Source organism: Pantherophis guttatus, chromosome 4 (genome assembly GCF_059756535.1).
Source record: "Pantherophis guttatus breed Tessera chromosome 4, ASM5975653v1, whole genome shotgun sequence".
NCBI classification, from domain to species: domain Eukaryota; kingdom Metazoa; phylum Chordata; class Lepidosauria; order Squamata; family Colubridae; genus Pantherophis; species Pantherophis guttatus.
The window spans coordinates 83,971,957-83,996,442 of NC_142066.1; the positions used below are offsets into that span (position 1 = coordinate 83,971,957).

Below are 24,486 nucleotides of genomic sequence, written 5' to 3' on the forward strand. Positions count from 1 at the left end.
ATACTATGCATTTCAAAACAACATTCAGCTGTAAAATTATATAATAAATCCTAATTTAACAATTTCAACTCATAATCTAACCATTTCCTCCTCCCCCATACATATATCTCTTAATTCAAATCTTTTACATATATTTTGTACAGGTTTTCTTTGTATGCCGTTGACATTGTTATCTAATTATCCTATTATGCCTATTATCTAATTATATAGTATACCCAAAAAATTTTGCCCTTGCTATCATGGTTTCTTTTATAAATTCTTCTTCCATTTTAAAGTTCAATAGGTAATTATAAATTTTCTTTATTAGTTTTTCATTTGTCCCTAACAGTATCTTGTCCAATTCTTGGGGTTTCTTATAAAATCCATATATCTCTGTATCTTTCTTATGTCTCATTTCTATTTGAATATGTGGCCACCAGTCCAAATCAATTCCCTGATTTTTTATTTCCTGTTTTGATTTTAAAACCCCTTGTTCATTTAGTGTATCTTTGTACCTTACAATTTTATCCAGATCTAAAACATTAAGGTATATTAGTTCTTCCATCAAGAATAGCCAGACCACTATTTTCATATAGTGAATCTGTTTGACTTTTTCCCATACAGACAACAGAGCATTTCTAATATAGTGTCTTTGGAAGTATCTATGTGGTTTACTTTTCCTGTACCATACAAATGCATGCCACCCCAATTGTAAATCATGCCTTTCTCTTGTCAATATTCTTTTGTTCTTCAAATTTATCTACTTCTTCACCCATGTGAGCACTGAGGCCTGATAATACAGCTCCCAGTCCGGTAGCCCAAACCTCCCTTGTTTTTGGTATCTTGTAGCATTTTCAATTTGATTCTTAGTTTTTTGCCTTGCCAGATGAACTTTAACGTCAGTCTATTTAAATCTTCAAAAAAGTTTTTTCCTAATTTTATTGGAATTACTTGAAACAAAAATAGCAATTTCGGTAGAATATTTGTTTTTGTTGTGGCTATCCTTCTGACCAACAACAGCTGTAAATTTTTGCATTTGTCCAGATCTGTCTTTATTTGCTGTATTAATTTAGTATAGTTGTCTTCTTTAATGGATGTACATCTTGTTGTCAGCCAAATTCCCAGGTATTTAACTTTTTTAGTTATCTGCATATCCAACTTTTCCGTCAGTATGATTTTCTGTTTATTTGTAAAGTTCTTTGTCAATATCTTGGTCTTTTCCTTGTTTATTTTAAGTCCTGCCACTGCACCAAATTCTTCTATTTGCTTTATTAATTTGGGTCCTATTTCTAGGGGTTCCTCCAAAATAAATACTAGGTCATCTGCAAAAACTTGTACTTTGTGTTGTTCTTTTTTTAATCTTCAAATCTTTTATTTCTGGGTCTTCTCTGGTCTGTCTAAGTAAGACCTCTAGGGTTAGTATAAATAAAAGAGGGGATAGTAGACATCCTTGTCTTGTACCCTTGTTTATGTTAAAATTTTCTGTTATTTCTCCGTTTACTATCACTTTCACCGTTTGATTGGAATATATTGCTTGCTCTACAAAGAAGCCATGAGACCAAGAATACCCTTGGATTAAAAACTTGCTTTTCAACACGGAACACCTTGGATGATCTCTCTCGAGAGTGCAAACTTTGCCCAAAATGAGTAGGCAGTTAAAACTGGAAGATATTAGAGAGACTAGGAAGAATGGACCAACTCCAGATGTGAAGCTAATTCTAAGCATCTTATACAAAGGGCCTTGAGAAACCCAGATTCATCATTGCTTGCTTGGAACCCTGTAGTAAAAAACAATTAATGTTCCTATATGCAAAAATTGACAGGGTCTGAAAAACTTTATCATGAAACTTTATCATGAAACTTTATCATGAAACATTTTTATGATAATTGCCCTATGGAAAATTCATTCATCTTACCAGGTTTGTTATCTTGCTTATCCAGATTTCTGTAATTGACAAAATTTGTTGAGTTTTGTGTGGCTGGTCTTTCCTCAAAATCAGACTCTGGGATAGTATCACAGCCACCTAAATTACAAATAAAATAATTGGTAAATTAAGGCATAAGAGCATTAAAAAAAGAAAAAAGTAATCTAACTTTTAGAAAGTATTAGCTATTTTTTAACTATAGAAAATGTAGAGTGAGCTAAGATCATTTGTTGCTGCAGATGACTGAACAGGATGATTGAGGACCAGGCTCCCTTCTCTTTTCATAAATTTGGTTGCCTACTGCAGGATGCATTGTTAAGTCTAAATCAATGTTTCTCAATCTTGGCCACTTTAAGACATGTGGACTTCAATTCCCAGAATTCCCCAGGTAGCATGAGTTGAAATTTACATCTTAAAGTGGCCAAAGGTGAGAAACACTGGACTAGATCGACATTGGAGCCAATTAAACAGAGTTCTTCACAAGCAGCTGTATGCAACATTTGTATCTCAGCATCACTGTTAATACTGTAGGATATTAGAACACACTTAATCATTGTGCATTCACCCTTTACTTTTCAAACAATTACTTGTATAAACAATCCTGTTGTTTATTTAGCCCAAGATTTTTATTAGCATAGATCACAATAGAAGTTCTCCAGTAACCTGGAGATTTAGTCCAATACTTTAACTACTTACTTGCAGGCTAGGTAGGAGAAAGCAGTCAATTTAATACCTGCTAGTTGTTATCACAGAATGGAAAAATTCTTAAAGAGGGCCTTTCCTGCTTATCTGAACATGCCATAAAAATAATATGATGAGATGAAATACCTAAGATATAATATATAGATCTAGTAAGAGCTAAATTAGCTTATACAAATGAACTGACAATTATAAAGGATGCATACATTTTAAGAGATATATATACTCTATATACCATATTTTTCAGAGTATAAGATGCACTTTTTTCCCACTAAAAGAAGGTGGAAATGTTGGTGTGTCTTATACACCGAATACAGCCATTTTTGGCCTCCCAAAGCCCTGCCCCACTCGTTCCATTTTTGCAAAAAATGGGCTCGTTTTTCTGAAAAATAGGGCGCGCAGAGGGTTTGGGAGGCCTGCAGAGTGCTTCTGGGGTTGGGGAGGGCAAAAACACCCCTATTTTTGCAAAAAATGGGCCCATTTTTCACAAAAATGGGGCTGTTTTTGCCCACCCCCAGCCCCCAGGAGCACTCTGCAGGCCTCCCAAACCCTCCACATGTTGTTTGCAAAAACGGGCCCATTTTTTGCCCATTTTTGTGAAAAACAGGGCACACAGAGGGTTTGGGAGGCCTGCAGAGGGCCTCTGGGGGATGGTGGAGGGCAAAACTCCTGGGGGATGGTGGAGGGCAAAAACACCCCCGTTTTTGTGAAAAATGGGCAAAAAATGGCCCCATTTTTGCAAAAAACAGGGCACACAGAGGGTTTGGGAGGCCTGCAGAGTGGTCCTGGTGGTCCATGAGGGCAAACATGCCAGTTTTTGCAAAAAATGGGTGAAAAACGGGTCCATTTTTGCGAAAAATGGTGCGCACAGGGGGTTTCGGAGGCCTGCAGAGTGCTCCTGGGGACCAGGAAGGACAAAACCCTTTTTTTTCTTACTTACCTCTTTGAAATCTTGGAGTATTTTATACACCGGTGTGTCTTATAGTCTGAAAAATACGGTATATAGAAAGCATTTCTTTTCAGAACAAAGAACAGTAAGAAATTATTGCTATATGTTTGCACATGGGAACTTTTATCTCAAAAGGATTATTCAAATGTTCTATATACTATATTCTGCCTTATTCAAAAAAGAAAAAAAATACCTTTGACAGATTTGAATAAAAACCTATTTACTTAAAAACCTCAAAAGATTGATTGAAATAATATTTTAATATTATTTCATAATACAAAAATACAAAATACAAAAATTACAAGAGAATACCTAACCATTAATACTGTTCCTACATATAAATGAAAATTCTGAAAACTTATTTTTTAACTGAAACCTAAAGAGATTATATACTTTCTAAATAAATATCTTTGATACTAAGTTATTTCATCAGACAGTTTCCTTGACAAAAGTATGGAAATGATTCACCATTACTGTCATGAGTAATGACATTGAGCTTGTTTGCTATTGGCTGCCATAGTATGGGGGGTGGGGGATTGGCATTTGGGTGGGGAAGTGAGCTGGAGTGAAAACAGCCTGTGTGAACAAAAAGGGAGGGATGCTCTCATGATCTATTGCGCAGCTGAATGGAGATGTTTATACCCAGGCAAGATCAACCATCCCGGAATACCAGATGGACAAAAACACCTGAAAATGTGACCCACATGATATCATATGGGATGGGTATTGGACATTCAGCCTGGGTCCTTGGGGGGGAGGAATTTGGGGAAACTTTCAATATATAACTTTCATGCCTTTTGGTTCAGATCTTGCTTTTCTTTCACTACTATCATTTCAAACTCAGTAAAAGTATCTCTTCTCTACAAACATGGAGTTGGGTGTTTTCTTTCTTGGGTTCTGAACGGAGGCATGCCTGACATTAAGCAAGATCTGTTTTATCAGCCAACCCAGAGACCAAGTCTACTGTGGGGGCTGAGCAAAGAATGTTTACCCACGGCAGCAATCAAGAGGATATGGGAGCTGCAGGGTCAACCCACCCAAGTCCCACTGTGGTTGAGAGGAGATCAAGTGGCTGTCAGAATAGCAGCTTGAAGAGAAACCGGTCCAAGCCGAATGGTCATTGGACAAAAGATGAATAGAAATTCTGGAGGAGCTCCCCCCTGGGGTAACTGCTGCCAGATACCGGTGAGGATAGGCTGCCTGGCAGGAAGCTGACAAAGAAGACCTCCTGCTGACCCAGGCCGTGCACCTTCTGCACAAAGCTCTTGAAAGTTGGAGAGCTCAGGGGGACCATTGAGGAAAGGTATGGCCTGCTGGCATGCAAAGAGGCTGGGGAAGCAGCAGGGGGAGCAGAAACCTCTGCAAACCCAGAAGTGATTCCTATAGCTCGGCCAGGGCCAGCTCAGGCTGCAGGCATTCAAGCAGATGCTGCAGCCTAGGTGCCCCCTGGTGGAGAGGAGTGTCCCCTGGAGGCACGAAATTCCAAAGGTTCCTCAGCTGCAAGTAAAATACCAAGAGGATCCCAAAGTTCTGGAATTTTTCCCGGCCCAAGTTTGGAATCACATGCAGGAGTATGGGGAGGATCTTGTTTCAGAAGCAGCCAAAGTGAGGTGTTTCACCATGGCCCTGGAAGGGACTGCAGCTAAGTGGATGGTCACCCTTCACAATGATGATGACCCCCAGCTGAGAGATAATGATCTGTTTATGATGGCCCTCCTAGCTGAACGTAAGGCAAGGATCAGGGTGAAGACCATAAACCGGGGCAGTGGCTGAATACACCTAGGAGTTTCACGAGCTGGCTTGCCACATGCATGGGTGATCCCAAGAGGCTCTGATAGAATCTTACAAAGATGGGCTCAATGATGAGGTCTACCAATGCTGTATCTCCCGAGGCCCCCCCCCCCAAGACCTTCAGTGCTGGTATGTGTTGGCAGCAGAAGTGGAAATTAACCTGGCCAGATACTGGTACTGTGGGGACCACAGCTGGAACAAGTCTTTCCCTTCTGCCCCAAAAGAGCCACTAGAGCTACCAAAGGTGGGCCAATGGCCAAATCCAGATCCAAGGCATGCTTCAGATGTGGGAAGGAGGCGCATTGAGTTGTTGATTGCCTCACCAAGCCTGGCTCTAAAGCAACATCAGCTGGAGGCAAGAAAACCAAAAAGCCACCAGCAAAACACCGCGAAACAGCCCTGAAAGGCATGGAAGTAGTCAAGTTTGCTCCTCTGGGCCAGGAGGATCTGGGAACTCCGACAACCCCAAGGGAGAGTGAAACTGATTCCAACAACAACCCCCTAGTAAGTCAGCATGTGGGCCCCATGAACATCCCAGTGGAATTAAGGGTGTCTTCATCCAGCGCCCAAGGGAAGATGCTAGTTCTTTTGGATTCTGGGTGTACAAGATGCGTAATTAGCCCAGAGGTGATGGAGAAATTAAGACTGAGAGTGAGAACAATGAAAGTGCCCATACAGTTTTGCCAGTTGGATGGGTCGGTAGCTGGGGGTGGGGGGAGGCAGCTCATTTTGTGATGGAACAGTAGAGATCTCTCAGGGATCACCGAGAGACTTTGAGTTTCATCATAGCCCCTGGAATGGAACAACCCCTCTTGCTCTGATTACTCTGGCTCTGGAAATGGAATCCTCACGTGAACTGGAGGAAGGGACTGTTATGCATCCATTCCACCCAGCCAGGGAGAGGGAGAGAAAATCCCCCATGCATAGCCAAAGCTGCAAGGGAGCTGGCAGCAATAGCAAGCAAACACATACTTGGAGAGGAAAAAATTCCAAAGGAATATTGGGACCTGAGGGATTACAAGGAGCACCAGCTGTATGCAACTGATAAATGAGCTGCTGCATGAACACCTTTACAAGGCGGTCCTGGTCTATGTAGATGATATCCTTATTTTTCCTGAAACCATGGAGGAACATGTAAAGTTAGTGTGATCAGTCCTGAAAAAACTTAGGGCTGGTGAACTGTATGCCAAATTGTCAAAGTGCAAATTTCACCAGACTAAGATTGACTATTTGGGTTACCGCATATTGCATGAGGGGATAGAAATGGACCCAGAGAAAGTTTGGGCAGTCATGGAGTGGGTGCGCCCATGCACCAGAAAGCAGCTGCAAAGCTTTCTAGGTTTTGCGAACTTTTATTGACAATTCAGCCCCGCCTTTGCTAAAATTGTGTTATCCATTACTGATCTGCTAAAGACAAACAGAAACGGAAACTGAAAGAAGATGGGCAATATGGGAGAAGGAAGCATTTGCTGTCCGATGGGCCTTACAAACTTGGAGGCATTTCCTCGAAGGGGCAAAACACCCTTTTGAGGTGTGGACAGATCATAAAAACCTAGAGGCCTTAAAAACACCCCGGCAATTGTCACTCAAGTAAGTCTGTTGGGTACAACACTTTAATCATTTTAATTTCTCCTTGTGCTACCATCTGGGGAAAAGAACTTTATGGCAGACGCTTTATCTAGATTACCCCAGTATAACAGCACTTGGCCAGAAGTGATCCACCTGGTTATCCTCTCCAAGCAACTGGCTGCCCCAGTGGTCACCAGAGCCCAGGGGAAGACGGACTTTGACCTTCCCACAAGTTTAAGTGAGCAGTTAAAGGGGGTGCTGAAAACTGATGACTGGTTCTTGTCCCACTCAAACAATTGCACCATTTGTGAAGGACTAGCATGGGTGGGTGCTAAGTTATATGTTCCCGCCAGTCTTGGGGGGATTGTATTACAACAGGACCATGATTCAAAAGCTGCTGGACACTTTGGGTTTGTGACAACATTACACTTAGTTAAACGGCAGTTCTGGTAGCCCTCTTTGAAAATGGGACATAGAAGCCTACATCGCTAGTTGTCCTGTATGTGCATCTGCAAAAAGGCCTCCTGAAAAGCCAGTTGGACTTTTCCAGAATGTTGGTAGCTCTATTGCTCCATGGAAGGAAATATCCAAGGACTTCATTGTTGAACTACCCAAGAGTGGGGGAAATAAGGTCATTTGGGTGGTCACAGACTTGTTTTCCAAGCAAGCACATTTTGTACCCTGCTCCAAGACTCCCTACGCATAAACGCTAGCTAAACTGTTTATTCAACATGTGTATAGGTTACACAGGGTTTCTGAATGCATCATTTTGGATAGGGAGGTAAAATTCACCTCCCACTTCTGGAGGGATTTCCTGAAATTGTTAGGCTCCGCCCGAAGCCTAAACTTCTCCCACCACCCTCAAACCAATGGGGCTTGTGAACACGCTAATTCGGTTCTAGAACAATACCTCAGATGTTACATAAATTATACTGACAGACTACCAAGAAGTCAAAGAAACTGGGTCCTCAGTATGTAGGCCATTTTCCAATTGTAAGGGTTGTAAATCTGGTCACAATACAGTTAGAGCTAACAAAAAACCTTAGAAGTATCCACTCTGTGTTTCATGTTAGCTTGCTGAAACCTGAACATGTGTCCCCTCTTCGACCAGACCAACCTACCCCTCTTGTTCCCTCCTCATCGAAGGAGAGCAGCATTTCAAAGCCAAAGAGATCCTGGATTCCAGGAAACAGGGGGAAAATACAGTATTTGGTATCCTGGAAACATTTTCTTCCCTCTCAATCTGAATGGGTGAACACTTGAGATGTCAGAGCCCCAAAAGTCTTACAACTGTTTCACACTAAATACCCTGACAAGCCTTGATGTTAGAAATGTAAATGATCCTGTATCTATCTATTTTGTGTTGTGTTTTTCTCTAGGGCTAATGCCTCTACTGCACGAGGGGCGAATGTCAGTCTCCTTGATGCTTGCTTGCTATTGGCTGCCATAGTAATGGGGGGGGGGGAGATTGGCATTTGGGTGGGGATGTGAGCTGGAGTGAAGATGGTCTGTGTGAATAAAAAGAGAGGGATGCTCTCATGATCTACTGTGCAGCTGAATGGAGATGTTTATAACCAGTCAAGGTCAGCTGTCCCGGAATACCAGATGGACAAAAACACCTGAAGATGTGCCCCACATGACACCATATGGGATGGGGATTGGACATTCAGCCTGGGTCCTTGGGGGAAGGGATTTGGGGAAACTTTCAATATGTAACTTTCACGCCTCTTGGTTAAGATCTTGCTTTTCTTTTGTTGCTATCTTTTCAAACTCAGTAAAAGTACTCTTCTCTACAAACATGGAGTTGGGGGTTTTCTTTTTTGGGTTCTGAATGGAGGCACACATGACAATTACCTGTCCTCAAGGTGTGTTTTGACTTCCCAGTCTAACCTAAACTCTGGTATTCTCAGATAGTCATTCATTAAAGTACAAGTAGTCCTTACTTAGCAACCACTGGTCACTCCATCACTGTGTTGCAATTGCTATGAAGACTGCAGTGGGCCTACAGTCTCAATTCCCTTTCCCTAATTTAAGATCAGACATCCCAGATAAAGTACCCAGTTGCTGCCACAATTTTTAAAAGTCCAGTTATGCGAGTGCTAATTTATTCTTTATCAAGACCATCCAGTTATTAGACAGAAAAGCAGATTATAAACATTTTATCTAATATAAATACTATTTGAAATTTCATCTTACAGCATCGAGTATATTTTAATAAACCAATGGAACAATATCAGTGTTGCAGTGTAACTTTGTAACATTCATGTAAAGAATATTTAAGGGGATGGGAACAATTGTAGAGCATTTGAAAATAATTATTAAGCAATTATTTTCCTGTGGACATATTCATAGAAATTTGTTTCTATTTGTGTAGAAATATATAAACTTTAGTCTGAAAGTCAGTTTGCAGATATTAACAACAAATCTTTTGGCCATGCAGTGAAGAATGTTCTTGCTTAACTTAGGCTGGGGCATCAGTTATTTCTTTCTTTGGAAAATGCATACCTGAACTATTATACATTCAAATGTATAGCGAGCAATATTCAAGCTGAAACCATGTTTAACAGGTTTGATGTCTTTTAATTCTTTTATTAAAATTGTAAAGTTTTATCTCCCCAACTCTGCAAGATCCTGTAGCAATTAAACAGAATTTTCAAGTTCTTTCAAGTTTATGTTTCCCAGACCAGGTTCAATATATGTGATATGTAATGCAGAAGCCTGGAATTGAGAATCAAGGCACTGAATATTAAAAACACGGCAGCAAAAATCCCTGCGCCCCCCCCCATGCCCACCTGAGCCACATGATCATCAGAGGCTTTTTTTTTACTTTTAAAAGCATTTTCTCCTACAATCTCTTCAGCCGAAAAAATGCTTTTAAAAGTTAAAAAAAAGCCTCTGATGATGGCGCAGCTCAGCTGGGATCATCAGAGGCTTTTAAAGGCATTTTTTAAGGGAAAAAAATGCCTTTAAAAGCCTCTGATGATCCCAACTAAGTTGCCTGATTGTCAGAGGCTTCTAAAAGCATTTTTTTCTGCAACCTCTTCGGCTGAAGAGATTGTAGAAAAAATGCTTTTAAAAGTAAAAAAAAAAAAAAAAGTTGGCTATGCCCACCCAGTCACATTACCCCCCCCAACAAGCCACGCCCACAGAACCGGTAGTAACAAATTTAAGATTTCAACCTTGAATTGAGCCCAAAATTTTCTGATGCTCAGTGAAACAATCGTTAAGTTTTGTCTCATTTTACAACCTTTCTTGCCACAGTTGTTAAGTGAATTACTGCAGTTGTTAAGTTATTAACATGGTTGTTAAGTGAATCTGGCTTCTCCATTGACTTTGCCTTTCAGAAGGTCTCAAAAAATGATACATGACCCTGGGAACTGTAACCATCAAAAATATCAGTCAGTTTCCAAGTGTCTGAATTTTGATCGCATGACCATGGGGTTGCGGCAATGTTTGTAAGTGTAAAAAATGGTCATAAATTACTTTTTTCAGGGCCATTGTAACTTTAAACAATCACCATACAAACTATCATAAGTTGAGGTCTACCTGTATCATCTCCTTAAAAAGTCACCTCAAATGTCAAGAACACCTTCAAATTAGTTTTGAATACATTTTGAAAGAGACTATAATAGAAAGGTAAACATATATTCACACAGAGGATTACATGCAATAACGTATTAATATAATTTTTGTCTCTTTCTCACAGCATACTCTATGTGCATGGAATCTCCTGTAGATAATCCTTCATTGAAAAATTCCTTTCCAACATCACAATATATACCCTATTAACTTCTATCTTCAATACTTTAAAAATGATATTCACAGGATACTTTCCACTGTCCACTGACAATGTCAGCGTTCCGAGTAACGCATCTATTGAAAAACTCTGAGGCAGGTAGATTCCTCAAAGAACATGTTTGTTGGATACATCATATTGGCACAGCCAGTGGAAACCAACTCTAAAGGTTCCTGCGGTTTTCACCTAATTAAAAGAGTAAGAATCGCCCCTCCCAGTTATCACCAATGAATATAGCTTGCAGGCTTCTCTCCTTCTTCAACAGCCAACTGTTACGATGACCTGGGTTCCTACAGGAAAACTTTTTGTTTTGATTGTTAACTGGACTATCTATTTCCCCCCTCCCTTCCCCCACTCAGGTTTCATGGCAACTATGAGGTTGTACAAGATGGCTTCAGCTAGTTTCACTTCAGAGTTGACAGTCGGACCTCCCTGTTACGATCTGATGAGCGGCCGCCTAGCAATGGAGGCTTCCTGATCGGCTGAGCTGATAGCTCGGCCGGCGGGAGGTGTGAATGTTTTAAAGTGTTTTATTGGCCGTGCGAGCCCAGCTGCAATATAAATAGCGGCTGCGCACGACCGATGTTAGGTTACATTTTAACCCTTGTGCTTGTTGCTGTGAATAAACCGTGTTGCTTATCTTGGTCTCTTATCCGTCGTTCTCAATTCAGAACACTGGCGACGAGGATGAATGACTCCCACTGAGTACGGCCACGAGAGAAGAATTTTTTTGTTGTTGGCATTTCGGAAGGTAGCTACGTGAGGCAAACATTTTTTTTTCTCTTCTCTCTCGTTCCTTGTGGGTCTGCAACTCTTTCTAATGAGTAATTTGGCTATCTTTACGCCTTTTGTGCCCAGCGCAGAAACTTGGGACGCTTATATTGAGCGTTTTGAGTGTTTTTTGCAGGCAAATGACTATACTGACTTTTCCAATGACCGGAAGCGAGCCCATTTTCTCAACGCATGTGGGCCGCAGATTTTTGCAACGGCGTGGGCGCTTGTAGCGCCCCAACAGCTGTCCACTGTTTCTTGGCCTATTTTGCTGGCTAAATTGAAGGGCCATTATGCACCCGCACCTTCTCGCATTTTTCGCCGTTTCATATTTCGACAACGGGTGCAAAAGGAAGGGGAGTCCATTAATGACTATCTCGCCGCCCTTCGGACTGAGGCGATAAATTGTGAGTTTGAAAACCTTGATAACTCCCTCCTCGAGCAACTAGTTTGCGGCGTGCGCGATTTGCGGTTGCAGCGCCGCCTTTTGGCCAAATCTGTCATCAATTTGGAGACTGCTGTTGAGGAAGCGGCTGCGTTTGAGATGTCTGACCGGTCTGCAGCGGAAATTTGAAACTTCCCGCATGTTCCACCGGCCTCTCGTTGTGCAGCCATACAGCTAGGGGAGTCTTACGAACACTCTGATACCGTTGCTGATAGCGAAGAGGAGGTGGACCGCCTCAAGGCGTCGGTCTTCAATCGACGCCCACCCTCCAAAGGACAGGCTCCAGCGTTTTGTTTGGGTTGTGGGGATTCACATCCTCGTGCTTTTTGCCGTTTTCGAAACGCCGTTTGCCGCCACTGTGGAAAGAAAGGCCACCTGGCAAAGATTTGCCGTTCAAGATCCTCCGCGGACGTCACGGGCGTACCATCTTCCATTAAATTAGGCCGGGAAGGGTTCAACGGTCCTCAGGACTCTTGTTTTGCTATTTCCCGCTGTGATCTTCTCTCGTCTGGCAACCATGCTGTCTCGGGTCACAAGATCTTTCTGACTGTTCGTATTGAAGGAAAACGGTGCAGGATGGAAGTGGATACTGGTTCATCTAAGTCCATCATCGCCTGGCAGACCCTTAAAGAGCTGGTGCCGTCCTTCGCTTGTGACCGTTTGCAACTCTGTTCTACTCGTCTCCACGACTACCAAGGAAATGGCATTCCCATTTTGGTTTGCAGCCAGTTTATGGTGGAGTGGGGGGAGTTTGCAGGTCCCCTCCCACTTTTGGTAGTCAAGGGCAGGCTCCCTAGCCTTTTGGGTTTAGACTGGTTCGGGGCGTTGGGGCTTTCCATTGCCGGCATCCATACCACGTCTAGTGATGATTTCGAAACCTTGACAACAGAGTTCGCTGAGGTTTTCGACGGCACCTTAGGTAAATATAAGGGTACCCCCATATCTCTTAATTTAGACCCCCAGGTGCCACCTATACGCCTTAAGCCCCGACGGGTCCCTTTTGCCCTTCGCCCTAAGGTGGATGTAGAGATAAATAAGTTGCTGGCTCAGGGTGTACTTAAGCCTACGGATCATTCTCGATGGGAGACCCCTATTGTTATCCCCACTAAGCCGGATGGTTCCATGCGTATTTGTGGTGACTTTAAGTGTACCCTTAATCGGGCCTTGCAGGCCCACCCGTATCCGGTCCCGGTAGTTCAACACCTCTTACATTCTTTGGGTCAAGGGTGTATTTTTGCTAAATTGGATATGTCCCAGGCGTATCAACAGCTTGATACGCCACGGCCGCTACCCAAACAATTGTCACGCATCGGGGCGCCTTTAAGTGCCGCCGATTACAATTTGGGGTCTGCGTAGCTCCCGGCATTTTTCAGAGCCTTATGGAGCGGTTGCTCCAGGGAATCCCTGGCGTCGTTCCTTATTTCGATGATGTTTTGATCTCGGCTACCACCAAACACGATCTCGTCGAACGTGTTCGCCAGGTGCTACGCAGATTTCAACAAAAGGGCCTGAAACTTAAAAAATCTAAGTGTAAGTTTGGCGTTCCCCAGGTCAAATTTTTAGGGTTCCTTGTTGATAAGTTTGGCATTCATCCTACACCGTCTAAGGTCGATGCCATAAAGAACGCTCCAATGCCATCATGTAGGGCTGAGCTTCAGGCTTTTCTGGGCCTGCTTAATTTCTATAGCATATTTTTGCCGCATAAGGCGTCTGTGGCGGAACCACTCCATCGGCTATTGGACAGAACGGCCCCCTGGAAGTGGGGGCAAGCCCAAGCTACTGCTTTCAGGGCTGTTAAAGATTTACTTACTTCTGATGCCGTGCTGGTCCAGTATAGTGACCATATACCCCTCACCGTGGTTTGCGATGCCTCCCCATATGGCATCGGTGCTGTGCTGAATCATGTTTTACCCAATGGGTCCGAAGCTCCAGTTGCCTATTATTCCAGAACTCTGTCGATGACAGAGAGGAATTATAGTCAACTGGATAAAGAAGCGTTGGCACTCGTGGCCGCCGTAAAGCGGTTCCACGATTATATTTACGGCCGTTCCTTTCAATTAGTTATGGACCACAAGCCACTTTTGGGCTTGCTGGCCGGAGATAAGCCTACTCCCCAGATTATCTCCCCGCGTTTGGCGCGGTGGTCTGTTTTCTTGGCCGCCTATAACTATCAGTTAATTTATCGCCCCGGGAGCACCTTGGGAAATGCGGACGGCCTTAGCCGCTGCCCCCTTTCTTTGGCCGTAGAGGATCCCGTTCCGGACCAGCTGGTTCTTTTGATAGATGATGTTCCTTCCCTTGTGACGGCTGCGGATGTAGCTAAACACTCCGCTAAGGACCCTACCCTTGTACAGGTCATGGATTGGGTGCGTAGGGGATGGCCGCGTGGGCCGTTACCCACGGAGGTTAAGACATATTCCATCCGCCAACACGAGCTTTCTATTTCCCGGGGGTGCCTTTTGTGGGGCTGCCGAGTGGTGGTTCCCCCTGTATTGCGGCCAACTATTCTGAAACGGCTGCACGATAGCCATCCCGGTATCGAGAGAATGAAGGCTTTAGGCCGTAGTTATGTTTGGTGGCCTAAGCTTGATCAGGCCATCATAGATTGGGTAGCAAGGTGTCAACTTTGTCAGTCATCCTGGCCAGGGCCCCCGGCTGCCACACCTAGGGAATGGGAGATACCCAGGAATCCGTGGTCCAGGCTGCATATAGATCTAGCAGGGCCAGTTCAGGGCCAGACTTTTTTAATCGTGGTTGATGCGTATTCTAAATGGGTGGAGGTTGTTCGTATGGCATCAACCACATCGGACGCTGTGAGCAAGGCTCTCCGTAACATATTTGCCAAACATGGACTTCCCGATGTAATTGTCTCGGACAATGGACCCCAATTTGTTTCGGCAGCATTTCAGATGTTTTTGATGGGGTTGGGTATTCGTCATGCCTTAGTGGCACCATATCATCCGTCCAGTAACGGCCGGGAGGAGAGGGCCGTCCGCTCAGGCCCGTTTCGGTCCCAGTGATTGGCAAGAGAAGGTGGAGCGGTACCTTTTGGCGCAGCACTCAACCCCGTGCCCGGTATCCAATCGTAGCCTGGCCAAACTTCTTATGGGCCGGCGACTAAGGACTGTGTTAGATAGGCTACATCCGGACTATACACCTGAGGCACCCGTGGATTCCTCTAGCCGGCCCCGGGTGTTCGGGGTTGGTGATGGCGTTTATGCCAGGAATTATGGGGGTGATCCTTTGTGGCTTCCTGGACGTATTATTTTAGTCACGGGACCCCGTTCTTACAGGGTCGAACTTGAGGATGGCCGGACCTGGCGGCGCCATATAGACCAGCTAAGGAGTCGCATTATGGCTCGGACCCGGGGTAACGAGGAGCTGGATATATTTGGTGCACTTCCGACGGCTGATCCGGTGGACGATAGTACTCTAGAGGCTCCGTCGTTGGGGTCTTCACGTTCACCTGTTGTAATTACAGCTCCTTCATTGCCAGAGGTACCCGTAGATGTTCTTGCACGATCATCAAATATTCCACCGTCTTCAGACCAGCTACCTCCGTCTATGACATCTCAGGAAGTATCGGAGACGGCGTCACCCCCTGATCGCTTGGACGGCGATTTGCGCCGGTCCGGGCGTATATGTAGGCGCCCGGGTTATCTGAACGATTATTGTACTATCTAAAGGGGGAGGAGTGTTACGATCTGATGAGCGGCCGCCCAGCAATGGAGGCTTCCTGATCGGCTGAGCTGATAGCTCGGCCGGGGGGAGGTGTGAATGTTTTAAAGTGTTTTATTGGCCGTGCGAGCCCAGCTGCAATATAAATAGCGGCTGCGCACGACCGATGTTAGATTACATTTTAACCCTTGTGCTTGTTGCTGTGAATAAACCGTGTTGCTTATCTTGGTCTCTTATCCGTCGTTCTCAATTCAGAACACTCCCCACTTAACTAGAGAGAAGTTCCTGAAAAATTCAAATGGAGAGAAATTAGTTTTCAACCAAAACCTCTCCTTCCCCCTGGAGGCGCCTTTGGCTTTTGAGGGTATTTATTGTGGAATTGCTTAGTCAGTCTAATTGCTTTTACGTCCCAGCTTTTTATTTATTTATTTGATTTATTTGATTTGATTTTTATACCGCCTTTCTCCAGCAGGACTCAGGGTGGTAGACAGCCAAAGTAAAAACAAAACATACAAAAGTTAAAAAAGTTTAAAAGATATTAAATAATGTCGGCCACAATTTAAACTAACCCAGTTAAAATTAATTTCAAATTAAAACCAAAGGATGGGACTTCCGGTTTGCTAGCCTTCGGCGGCGGCGGTGCCTTTTGAAGCTCCGCCAGCCCCGCCGCCTGTAGAGCCGCTTCGCGATCGAGAAGCGGCTCGAAAACTTTAAAATCCTGAGGATTGTTGGAGGAGAGATAGCAGGGCACAGGTCGAGCCCCTGTAACCCCCCAGGGAATTGTTTCTGGGGAGGAAACAGGCGCGGCTCCCTCCCAACCTGCTGGGACTCCGGGCGGCGTGGGACGATTCTGCTTCCGCAGAACAAGCCGGCTGCAGTAAACATTTAAAGCGAAAGGAACCAACTTTAATAAGCAGCAGACATACACTTGAACCCTGAAACTTGGAATCGCAAGTATTAGCGCTTTATTGACTTTTTAATTTAAGAAAAAATGCGAATGAGTGAAAGTGACTTGAAAAAATATGGCGCTCAGCATTAGAGTTAACGAGCCAGCAAGTGTGGATTGGTGAAGTTATCTTGCTTTGTTACAAAGTTACCAAGTTGCTACAAAGTTGCTTCGTTTGTAACAAGAGAATAACAGAGAAATTTCTCCTTTTTCAATACTGGACTTCGCTTTACTTTGGTTCTTAATTGATTAAATCTGGGGGACTTTTTCAGAAGTCTTTGTGGAGGTGGGAGAGGAAGAAGAACTTCCTTTTTTAGTAAAACCAGCCTACGTGGCAGGATGGCCTCAAAGAAGCAGGAAGTGAAGGCAACAGGAGGTGGATCTCCCACACATAAAGCACAGCCTCCCCCAGTACAACAGATACAGACTCAGAAAAAAGATTTTGATGTGGGAGATTTAAAAGAATTTATTTCTAAAACTTTGGATGATAAATTTCAAAAATCTCAACAGGAGATAGATGATAAACTTCAAAAATCACATCAGGAATTTATGCAGGAAATTAATGAAGTTAAAGATATGGTGAAACAGAATCAAAACAAGGTGACCAAAAAAATATCAGAAGTGGCGTCTGGCCTGGCAGAATTTATTATGAAAGTTGATTCTAAAGTTGAAGAACTTAAATCAGAAGTTAATGTTAAGATGAAAGACAATGATTATAAAATTGCTGATGTTGACAATAAAATGCAAAGAGTTGAAAATGAGATTGTGATGGTACAATTCAGGGCAATGGAGTTTGCCATACGGCTTCGAGGAATTCGAGAAGAGGAAAGACAGGATTTGAGACAAGTTTGTTCTGAGGCCCTGGCCAAGATTCTACAAGTTAATCCTGATGTGGTTTTTCACAAAATAGATAAAATTTACAGAGTGAATTCTTGGGTGGCCAGACAAAGACAATTGCCCAGAGATGTGGTCATATATTTTACAGATAGAGAAATAAGAAATGACATCCTGCAAAAATCCTTTTACACTTCTGTGCAAGTGGGGGGCTCACGAATTGGAATTTATAAAGAATTACCTCCTAAAATGCTGAAAACTAGAAAAGAATTTGGCTTTCTTGTTAAGGAATTGCAAAATTTACAGATACCATTTCGGTGGGACGCCCCAGTTGGTATAATTTTCAGATACAAGGGAGAAAGATATCGTTTGAATACCGTGGAGAAGGCAGAGCACTTTTACACTACTATTCTTAAGGAAAGAACACCATCTCCACGTACATCTACAGTTTTGGAGATTAAGGAGAGTGAAGAGAAGCAACCTCAACGAGAATTGCAAGAACAGTCTAAGCAGGAATTAGAGGAAATGCAAGGCGCAGAAGGAGGTTTTCTGGATGAGCCTTTGCTGGAATCTTCTCCAATCTTGGACCCGGTCTGGATGATTGAAGTTAAGGATCAACGTATAACTCGAGCTCAATCTAAGTTACTTAAACAAAAGCAACAACAACAACAGGAAAGACAAGACAAGAAGGCAGTTAAGAGTACTGCACAAGAGACTGGAGCCATGGGGGGAGCGAGATCAAAGCTTTCGGATGACCTTCGATTATTCTGCTCTTTGCTCCAGAAAGAGGAAGATGACGTTTAAGTGTTTATCTTGGAATGTTAACGGGTTGAATTCAGCACAGAAAAGGAAGAAATTATTTACATATTTGAAACAATTTAATAATGATATAATTTGTTTACAAGAAACGCATATCATAACTCAAGATCAAAAATATTTGATAAACTCCAAACTAGGAACACATTTTATATCTTCAACTTCGCAAAAAAAGAATGGTGTGGTTATTTATGTAAATAAAAAGTTAACAGCTAAAGTTATAGAAGCAGATGAAGATGGTAGGTTTGTAGCAATTGAATTGCTTACAGCAAATGGCCAAATTCTTCTGATTGGAATTTATGCTCCCAATCAACAACAGGACCATTTCTATAAGATGTTACATACTAAAATACTGCAATGGGACTACAGATCTATTTTAATTATGGGAGACTGGAATGGAGTAATTGATTCTAAATTAGATAAAAAGAGTTTGGCAAAGTCTAGGATCAGATTACCACAGACCTTTTTTGACATGAAAGAAGATATGGAACTAAAAGATGTTTGGAGAATACATAATCCAAAAGAATTGGACTACACTTTTTTTTCTGACAGACACAGATCCTTCTCTAGGATTGACTTCATTTTGTTGACAGATGACTTACTTGTCAAGACAAAAAGAACAAAGATTTTTCCAAGAACTTTGACTGACCATAGCCCAGTATGGATAGAAATTGAGATGGATAAGGTTGAGAGACGTTCTTGGAGATTAAATGAGAACTTGTTTAGATATGAAAAAAATACAACAGAACTTAAAAAGCATTTGAAAGAATTTTTTGAAATAAATCTGAATAAAGGTACCCCAATTGAAATTGTGTGGGATGCAAGTAAAGCTTATATGAGAGGGGTACTTATCTACATGAACTCTAAACATAGACTGTTTCGACAAAAGAAAAGATCTGAATTGGAAATAGAAATAAAGAATAAAGAACAGTTACTTATTAAAAATCCAACAGATGAAAGAATATGCAGTGCTATAAAACTTTTGAAAGACCAATTTCAAATGCTTATGGCGGAACAAGTTGCAACAAACTTACAATATGCGAAGCATAATACATTTTGTAACGCTAATAAACCAGGCAGATGGTTGGCTTACACATTGAGGAAAAAACAAAGTATACGGACTATTGATAGTATTGATATTGGAGGGAAAGAAATCTTTCAACAAAAATTAATTAAAGAAGCTTTTGTGGACTATTATACCAAACTATATGCCAAAGAGGAGGTCCAGAATGGACTTATAGAAAAATATTTAAACGATAAAAGAGTTACAAAAATTACTGATCAACAAAAGGAAAGAATGAATTACCCTATAACAGAGGAGGAGATAATAGTAGCAATTAAACAGTTAAAAACAGCCAAAGCTCCTGGCACGGATGGTTTGACCGCAGTGTATTATAAAACTTTGCAAGCTGAAATGGTGGGACAACTCAGAGATTTATTTTGCAATATTCAACAAGGGGGTAAAATACCCCCATCATGGACAACTGCTTATATATCTTTGATACCAAAAGAACAAGTCGGTCTTAAAAAACCAGAGAACTATAGACCAATATCTCTTTTGAATACAGATTATAAAATCTATGCGAAAGTATTAGCCAACAGGTTGATGCCAGTAATCCAAAAGGTGATTCATGATGATCAAGCGGGATTTATCGAGGGCAGACACATGAAGGATAATGTAAGGCAAGTAATAGATTTATTGGAATATCTTGAGAAGAATAAACAGATTCCTGCAGTGCTGGTCTTTCTGGATGCAGAGAAGGCCTTTGATAGAGTGGATTGGAATTTTCTACTAAAGACTTTAAAAAAGATGGATTTTGGGGATCAATTTATACAGGCGATTTCAGCAATTTACCAAGAGCAAAAGGCACAGATCATTATTAATGGAAGTTTGACAACAGAGTTTAAAATTGAAAAAGGAACAAGACAGGGATGTCCGTTGTCCCCACTTTTATTTATTCTAACACTAGAAGCCTTGCTAAATACAATACGGGACTCTAATATCTTGAAAGGTATAATGATTAGGCAAGAGGATTATAGAATAAAGGCATTTGCAGATGATCTGGTTGTTACCCTATCACAACCAATGGAATCAATAATCTTGATGAAGGACATTATACAAGACTATGGTAAAGTTTCAGGTTTTAGACTGAATCCAAAAAAGACTAAAATGATAGCTAAAAACATGACACAAGATCGCAAACATGAGCTTGAAAGGAGGGCAGGTTTTGAGACTGTACCTAAGGTAAAATATCTAGGAGTTCAGGTTGCAGAATCAAACATGAAATTGTTTCAAAATAACTATGAGGTGTTGTGGCGAGAGGTGCAGAAAGACATGGAGACTTGGAAAAAACTGCAGCTGTCTCTACTTGGAAGAATAGCAGCAGTTAAGATGAACATTTTGCCAAGATTTCTTTTCTTGTTTCAAATGATTCCGGTGCTTAAAAGTGATAAACAATTGAAAGTCTGGCAAACTGGACTCAATAAGTTTGTCTGGAACGAGAAAAAGCCGAGAGTGAAATTGAAAATTATGCAAGATGTTCCAGAAAGAGGAGGTCTTAAACTTCCAAACCTACAGTTATATTATGATGCAGCAGCTTTAACTTTAACAAGTGATTGGTTTGGAAGTAAAAAGTCTGGAATATTGAATGCAGAAAGTTTTGATCTTGAATTTGGATGGCATGCTTACTTATTTTATGATGACAAAGTTGATAAAGTATTTAAAAGTCATATACTTAGAGGCTCTTTGATGAGAGTTTGGAAGAAGCACCGACTCAAATGGGATTATAAAATACCGCTATGGCTGGATCTTGGTCATACTTTGTGGAATACAAATATAATGTCACTCGGGGGGGTTTTATACAAAGAGGTTCTTTTTACAGATGCGGGCAGATGGCAGTTGAAGACATTGCAGACACTGTTGGACGAAGGGATTAATCTAACTTGGTTACAATATAATCAATTACAACTGAGATGGAAACAGGACCAAAAAACTGGTATTATGTTGCACGAGGAAGAATTGGTTAGACATATAAAAGAAAAAGGTCCAATGCATATCAAAAGGCTTTATAATGTTTTGCTAGAAAGGGACTCAGAAACTGAATTAGTTAAAGATTGTATGATTAAGTGGGCACAAAATTTTGAAGAACCAGTGATGTTGGAAACATGGGAAAAAATTTGGGTTCAGAATGTTAAATTTACACAGTCGCAGAATCTGAGGGAAAATTTCTATAAAATGTTTTATAGATGGCATTTAGATCCCAAAAAGTTGTCATGTATGTACCCTAATGTTCAGCCAAAATGTTGGAGATGCGAATGTTTGGATGCTACGTATTATCATGTTTGGTGGACCTGTAGGAAAGTTAAGGCTTTTTGGATAAAAATTTGGTGGGTCATGCAGAATGTTTTGAAGAAAAAAATTCAATTCTCTCCATAATTGTTTTTATTGGGTACAGTTAAGGGTTTTATATTGGGTGAAACAAAATTGATATTGTATATGATAACAGCAGCAAGATTGTTGATAGGTAAATATTGGAAAAATGAAGCTTTGCCCACTATTGAAGAATGGACTTTGAAGATGGCCAGTTTCGCAGAGATGGCGAAGATTTCAGCATACTTAAAAGATTGTTCACAAGAGACTTATGAATGGGAATGGAAAAGGTGGATAGAATATGTTCAGAACAAATATCAAACTAGAAAGTATCAAATAGCTTTTATTTGAAAATAATGTATTAGAAATATTTTAATGAAATGAGGTAAAAAGAAAAATTATACAGGGGAGGAGGGGTTCAAGTTTACACATAAGTGTCGTACTAAGGGTTTTTTTGTGTGTGTGTGTGTGTGTTTTTTTACCAGTTATGAGTATATTATAGGGAAGTCTGGGGGGAGGGGAGGGTTAGGGAGGGTTAGGGAGGTTGGGAAGTTTGGGGGGGAGGTGGGGGGGGGAAAAAGGGGTGAAAATGTAATTGTAAAACTTTTGCAATTAAAAAAAAAACAAAAAAAACCCAAAGGATGGGATCAAGCCAGCCCGGCTAGATGAAATAAGTGAGTTTTAAGGGCCTGACGAAAAGTCCAGAGGTCCGGTATCGTGCGTATCTCTGGGGGTAGGTCGTTCCAGAGGACGGGTGCCACCACAGAGAAGGCTCTACCCCTGGGGGTCACCAGCCGACATTGTCTGACGGCACTCTGAGGAGGCCCTCTCTGTGCGAGCGTACTGGCCGGTGGGAGGCAATTGGTGGACGAAGGTGGTCTCATAAATATCCAGGCCCTAAGCCATGGAGCACTTTAAAGGTGGTCACCAACTCCTTGAAGTGCACCCGGAAGACCACCGGGAGCCAGTGCAGCTCGTACAGGAGAGGTGTCACATGGGAGCACCCCGTCACTCCCATAATCCCCCACGCGGCCACATTCTGGACCAGTTGGAGCCTCCAGGTACACCCCAAGGGGAGCCCCTTGTAGAGAGCATTGCAGTAGTCCAGGCGGGAGGTTACGATTGCTTGAGTGACTGTGCGTAGGGATCCAGAAAGGGACGCAACTGGTGTATCAGGCGAACCTGATAAAAAGCCCCCCTGGCCACGGCCATCATATGCTCTTCTAAAGACAGCCGTGCGTCCAGGAGGACGCCCAAGTTGCGAGCCCTCTCCATGAGGGTCAATGAGTCACCCACAATAACCAGTGATGGTGCCAGCTGGCTATATTGGAATGCCGGAAGCCAAAGCCAGTCAGTCTTGGAAGGGTTGAGGCAGAGCCTGTTTCTCCCCATCCAGAATCGCACGGCCTCCAGGCACCGGGACATCACTTCAAGGGCATCGTTGGGGTGGCCTGGGTGGAGATGTACAGTTGGGCGTCATCAGCGTACTGATGGAACTCCATCCCAAAGCCACGGATGATCTTACCCAGCGGCTTTACATAAATGTTGAACAGAAGGGGCAAGAGGACTGACCCTTGTGGCATCCCACAAACAAGGCGCCTCGGGGTCGACCATTGCCCCCCTGCCAACACAGATTGCGACCAGTCAGAGAGATAGGAGGAGAACCACTGCAAAATGGTGCCACCTACCCGCAACCCCTCCAACCGGTGCAACATAATACCATGGTCGATGGTATCAAAAGCCGCTGAGAGATCTAACAGGACCAGAATAGAAGAACAACCCCTATCCCGAGCTCTCCAGAGATCATCCACCAACGTGACCAATGCCGTTTCCATGCTGTGCCCAGGCCTGAAGCCGGACTGGAGCAGATCTAGATAACCAGCTTCATCCAGGTACTGTGGAAGCTGCCGCGCCACCACACTCTCAACAACCTTCGCAATAAAACAAAGGTTGGAGACTGGATGATAATTAGCCAAAACAGCCGGATCCAGAGAGGGCTTCTTGAGGAGGGGCCTCACCACCGCTTCTTTCAAGGTGGCCAACAGGACACCTTCACTCAAAGAAGCGTTAATAATCCCCTGGAGCCAGCCTCGCGTAACCTCCCGGGAAGCCAGCACCAGCCAGGAGGGACACAAGTCCAATAAACATGTGGTCGCGTTCAGCCATCCCAGAATCCTGTCCACGACCTCGGGAGCCACAGGATCAAACTCCTCCCAGATAACACTCTCAAGACCTGCCTCAATCATCCCGTCTGGACTTACCCAGTCAGAGGCCAAGCCTTCCCAAATCTGAGCGATTTTATCATACAGATACTGGACAAAATCCTCAGCTCGACCCTGCAAGGGATCATCCCGCGCTCCCAGATGGAGGAGGGAGTGGGTCACCCTAAACAGGGTGGCTGGGCGGTTATCTGATGACACGATAAGAGCGGAAAAATAGCTAGATTTTGCTGCTTTTATCGCCACAAGGTAGGTCTTAATATGAGACCTCACCAGTGTTCGGTCAGATTCAGAGAGGCTGGTCCTCCAACCATTCTCCAGGCAACTTTTCTGGCACTTCATCTCCCTCAGCTCCTCGGAGAACCAAGGAGCTAGGCGAGTTCAATGCCAGGTTAGAGGCCGCAAAGGCATGATGCGGTCCAAAACCCCCATGGCCGCACTATCCCAGGCGGCTACCAAGTCTTCAGCCGAGTCATGAGCCAGAATCTCAGGAAATGGCCCAAGCTCCATCTGGAACTTATCAAGATCCATCAGGCGCCTGGGGCGGAACCACCTGGTCGGTTCCACCTCCCTGCAGCGGGATGTAGCAGTTAGAAAGTCAAGTCGAAGGAGTGAGTGGTCAGACCATGACAAGGGTTCAATGACTATATCCCCTGTATCAAGGCCACTTGACCACTGACCAGAGATAAAAACTAAGTC

At 42.9% G+C, this 24,486-nt stretch overlaps 1 protein-coding gene across 12 annotated transcripts in view; it reads right to left on the reverse strand.

Moving 5' to 3' along the window:
* BBS9 (Bardet-Biedl syndrome 9) overlaps window positions 1-24,486 on the reverse strand; it is a 547,167-nt gene that overhangs the window by 177,219 nt on the left and 345,462 nt on the right. For 7 of the 12 annotated variants that reach the window (XR_015734231.1, XR_015734233.1, XR_009620981.2 and 4 more), the window contains one exon: window positions 1,896-2,003. The exons of 2 other annotated variants lie outside the window; for them this stretch is intronic. Coding sequence is in view for 6 of the 10 variants with exons in the window: in XM_087894074.1 (XP_087750200.1) it covers window positions 1,896-2,003 (108 nt within the window). In the remaining 4 variants the exon portion in view is untranslated. Of the gene's footprint in view, window positions 1-1,154; window positions 1,758-1,895; window positions 2,004-24,486 lie in introns of those variants that run through there. 3 more of the 12 variants (XM_060686099.2, XM_087894075.1, XM_087894077.1) reach the window with 2 other exon arrangements.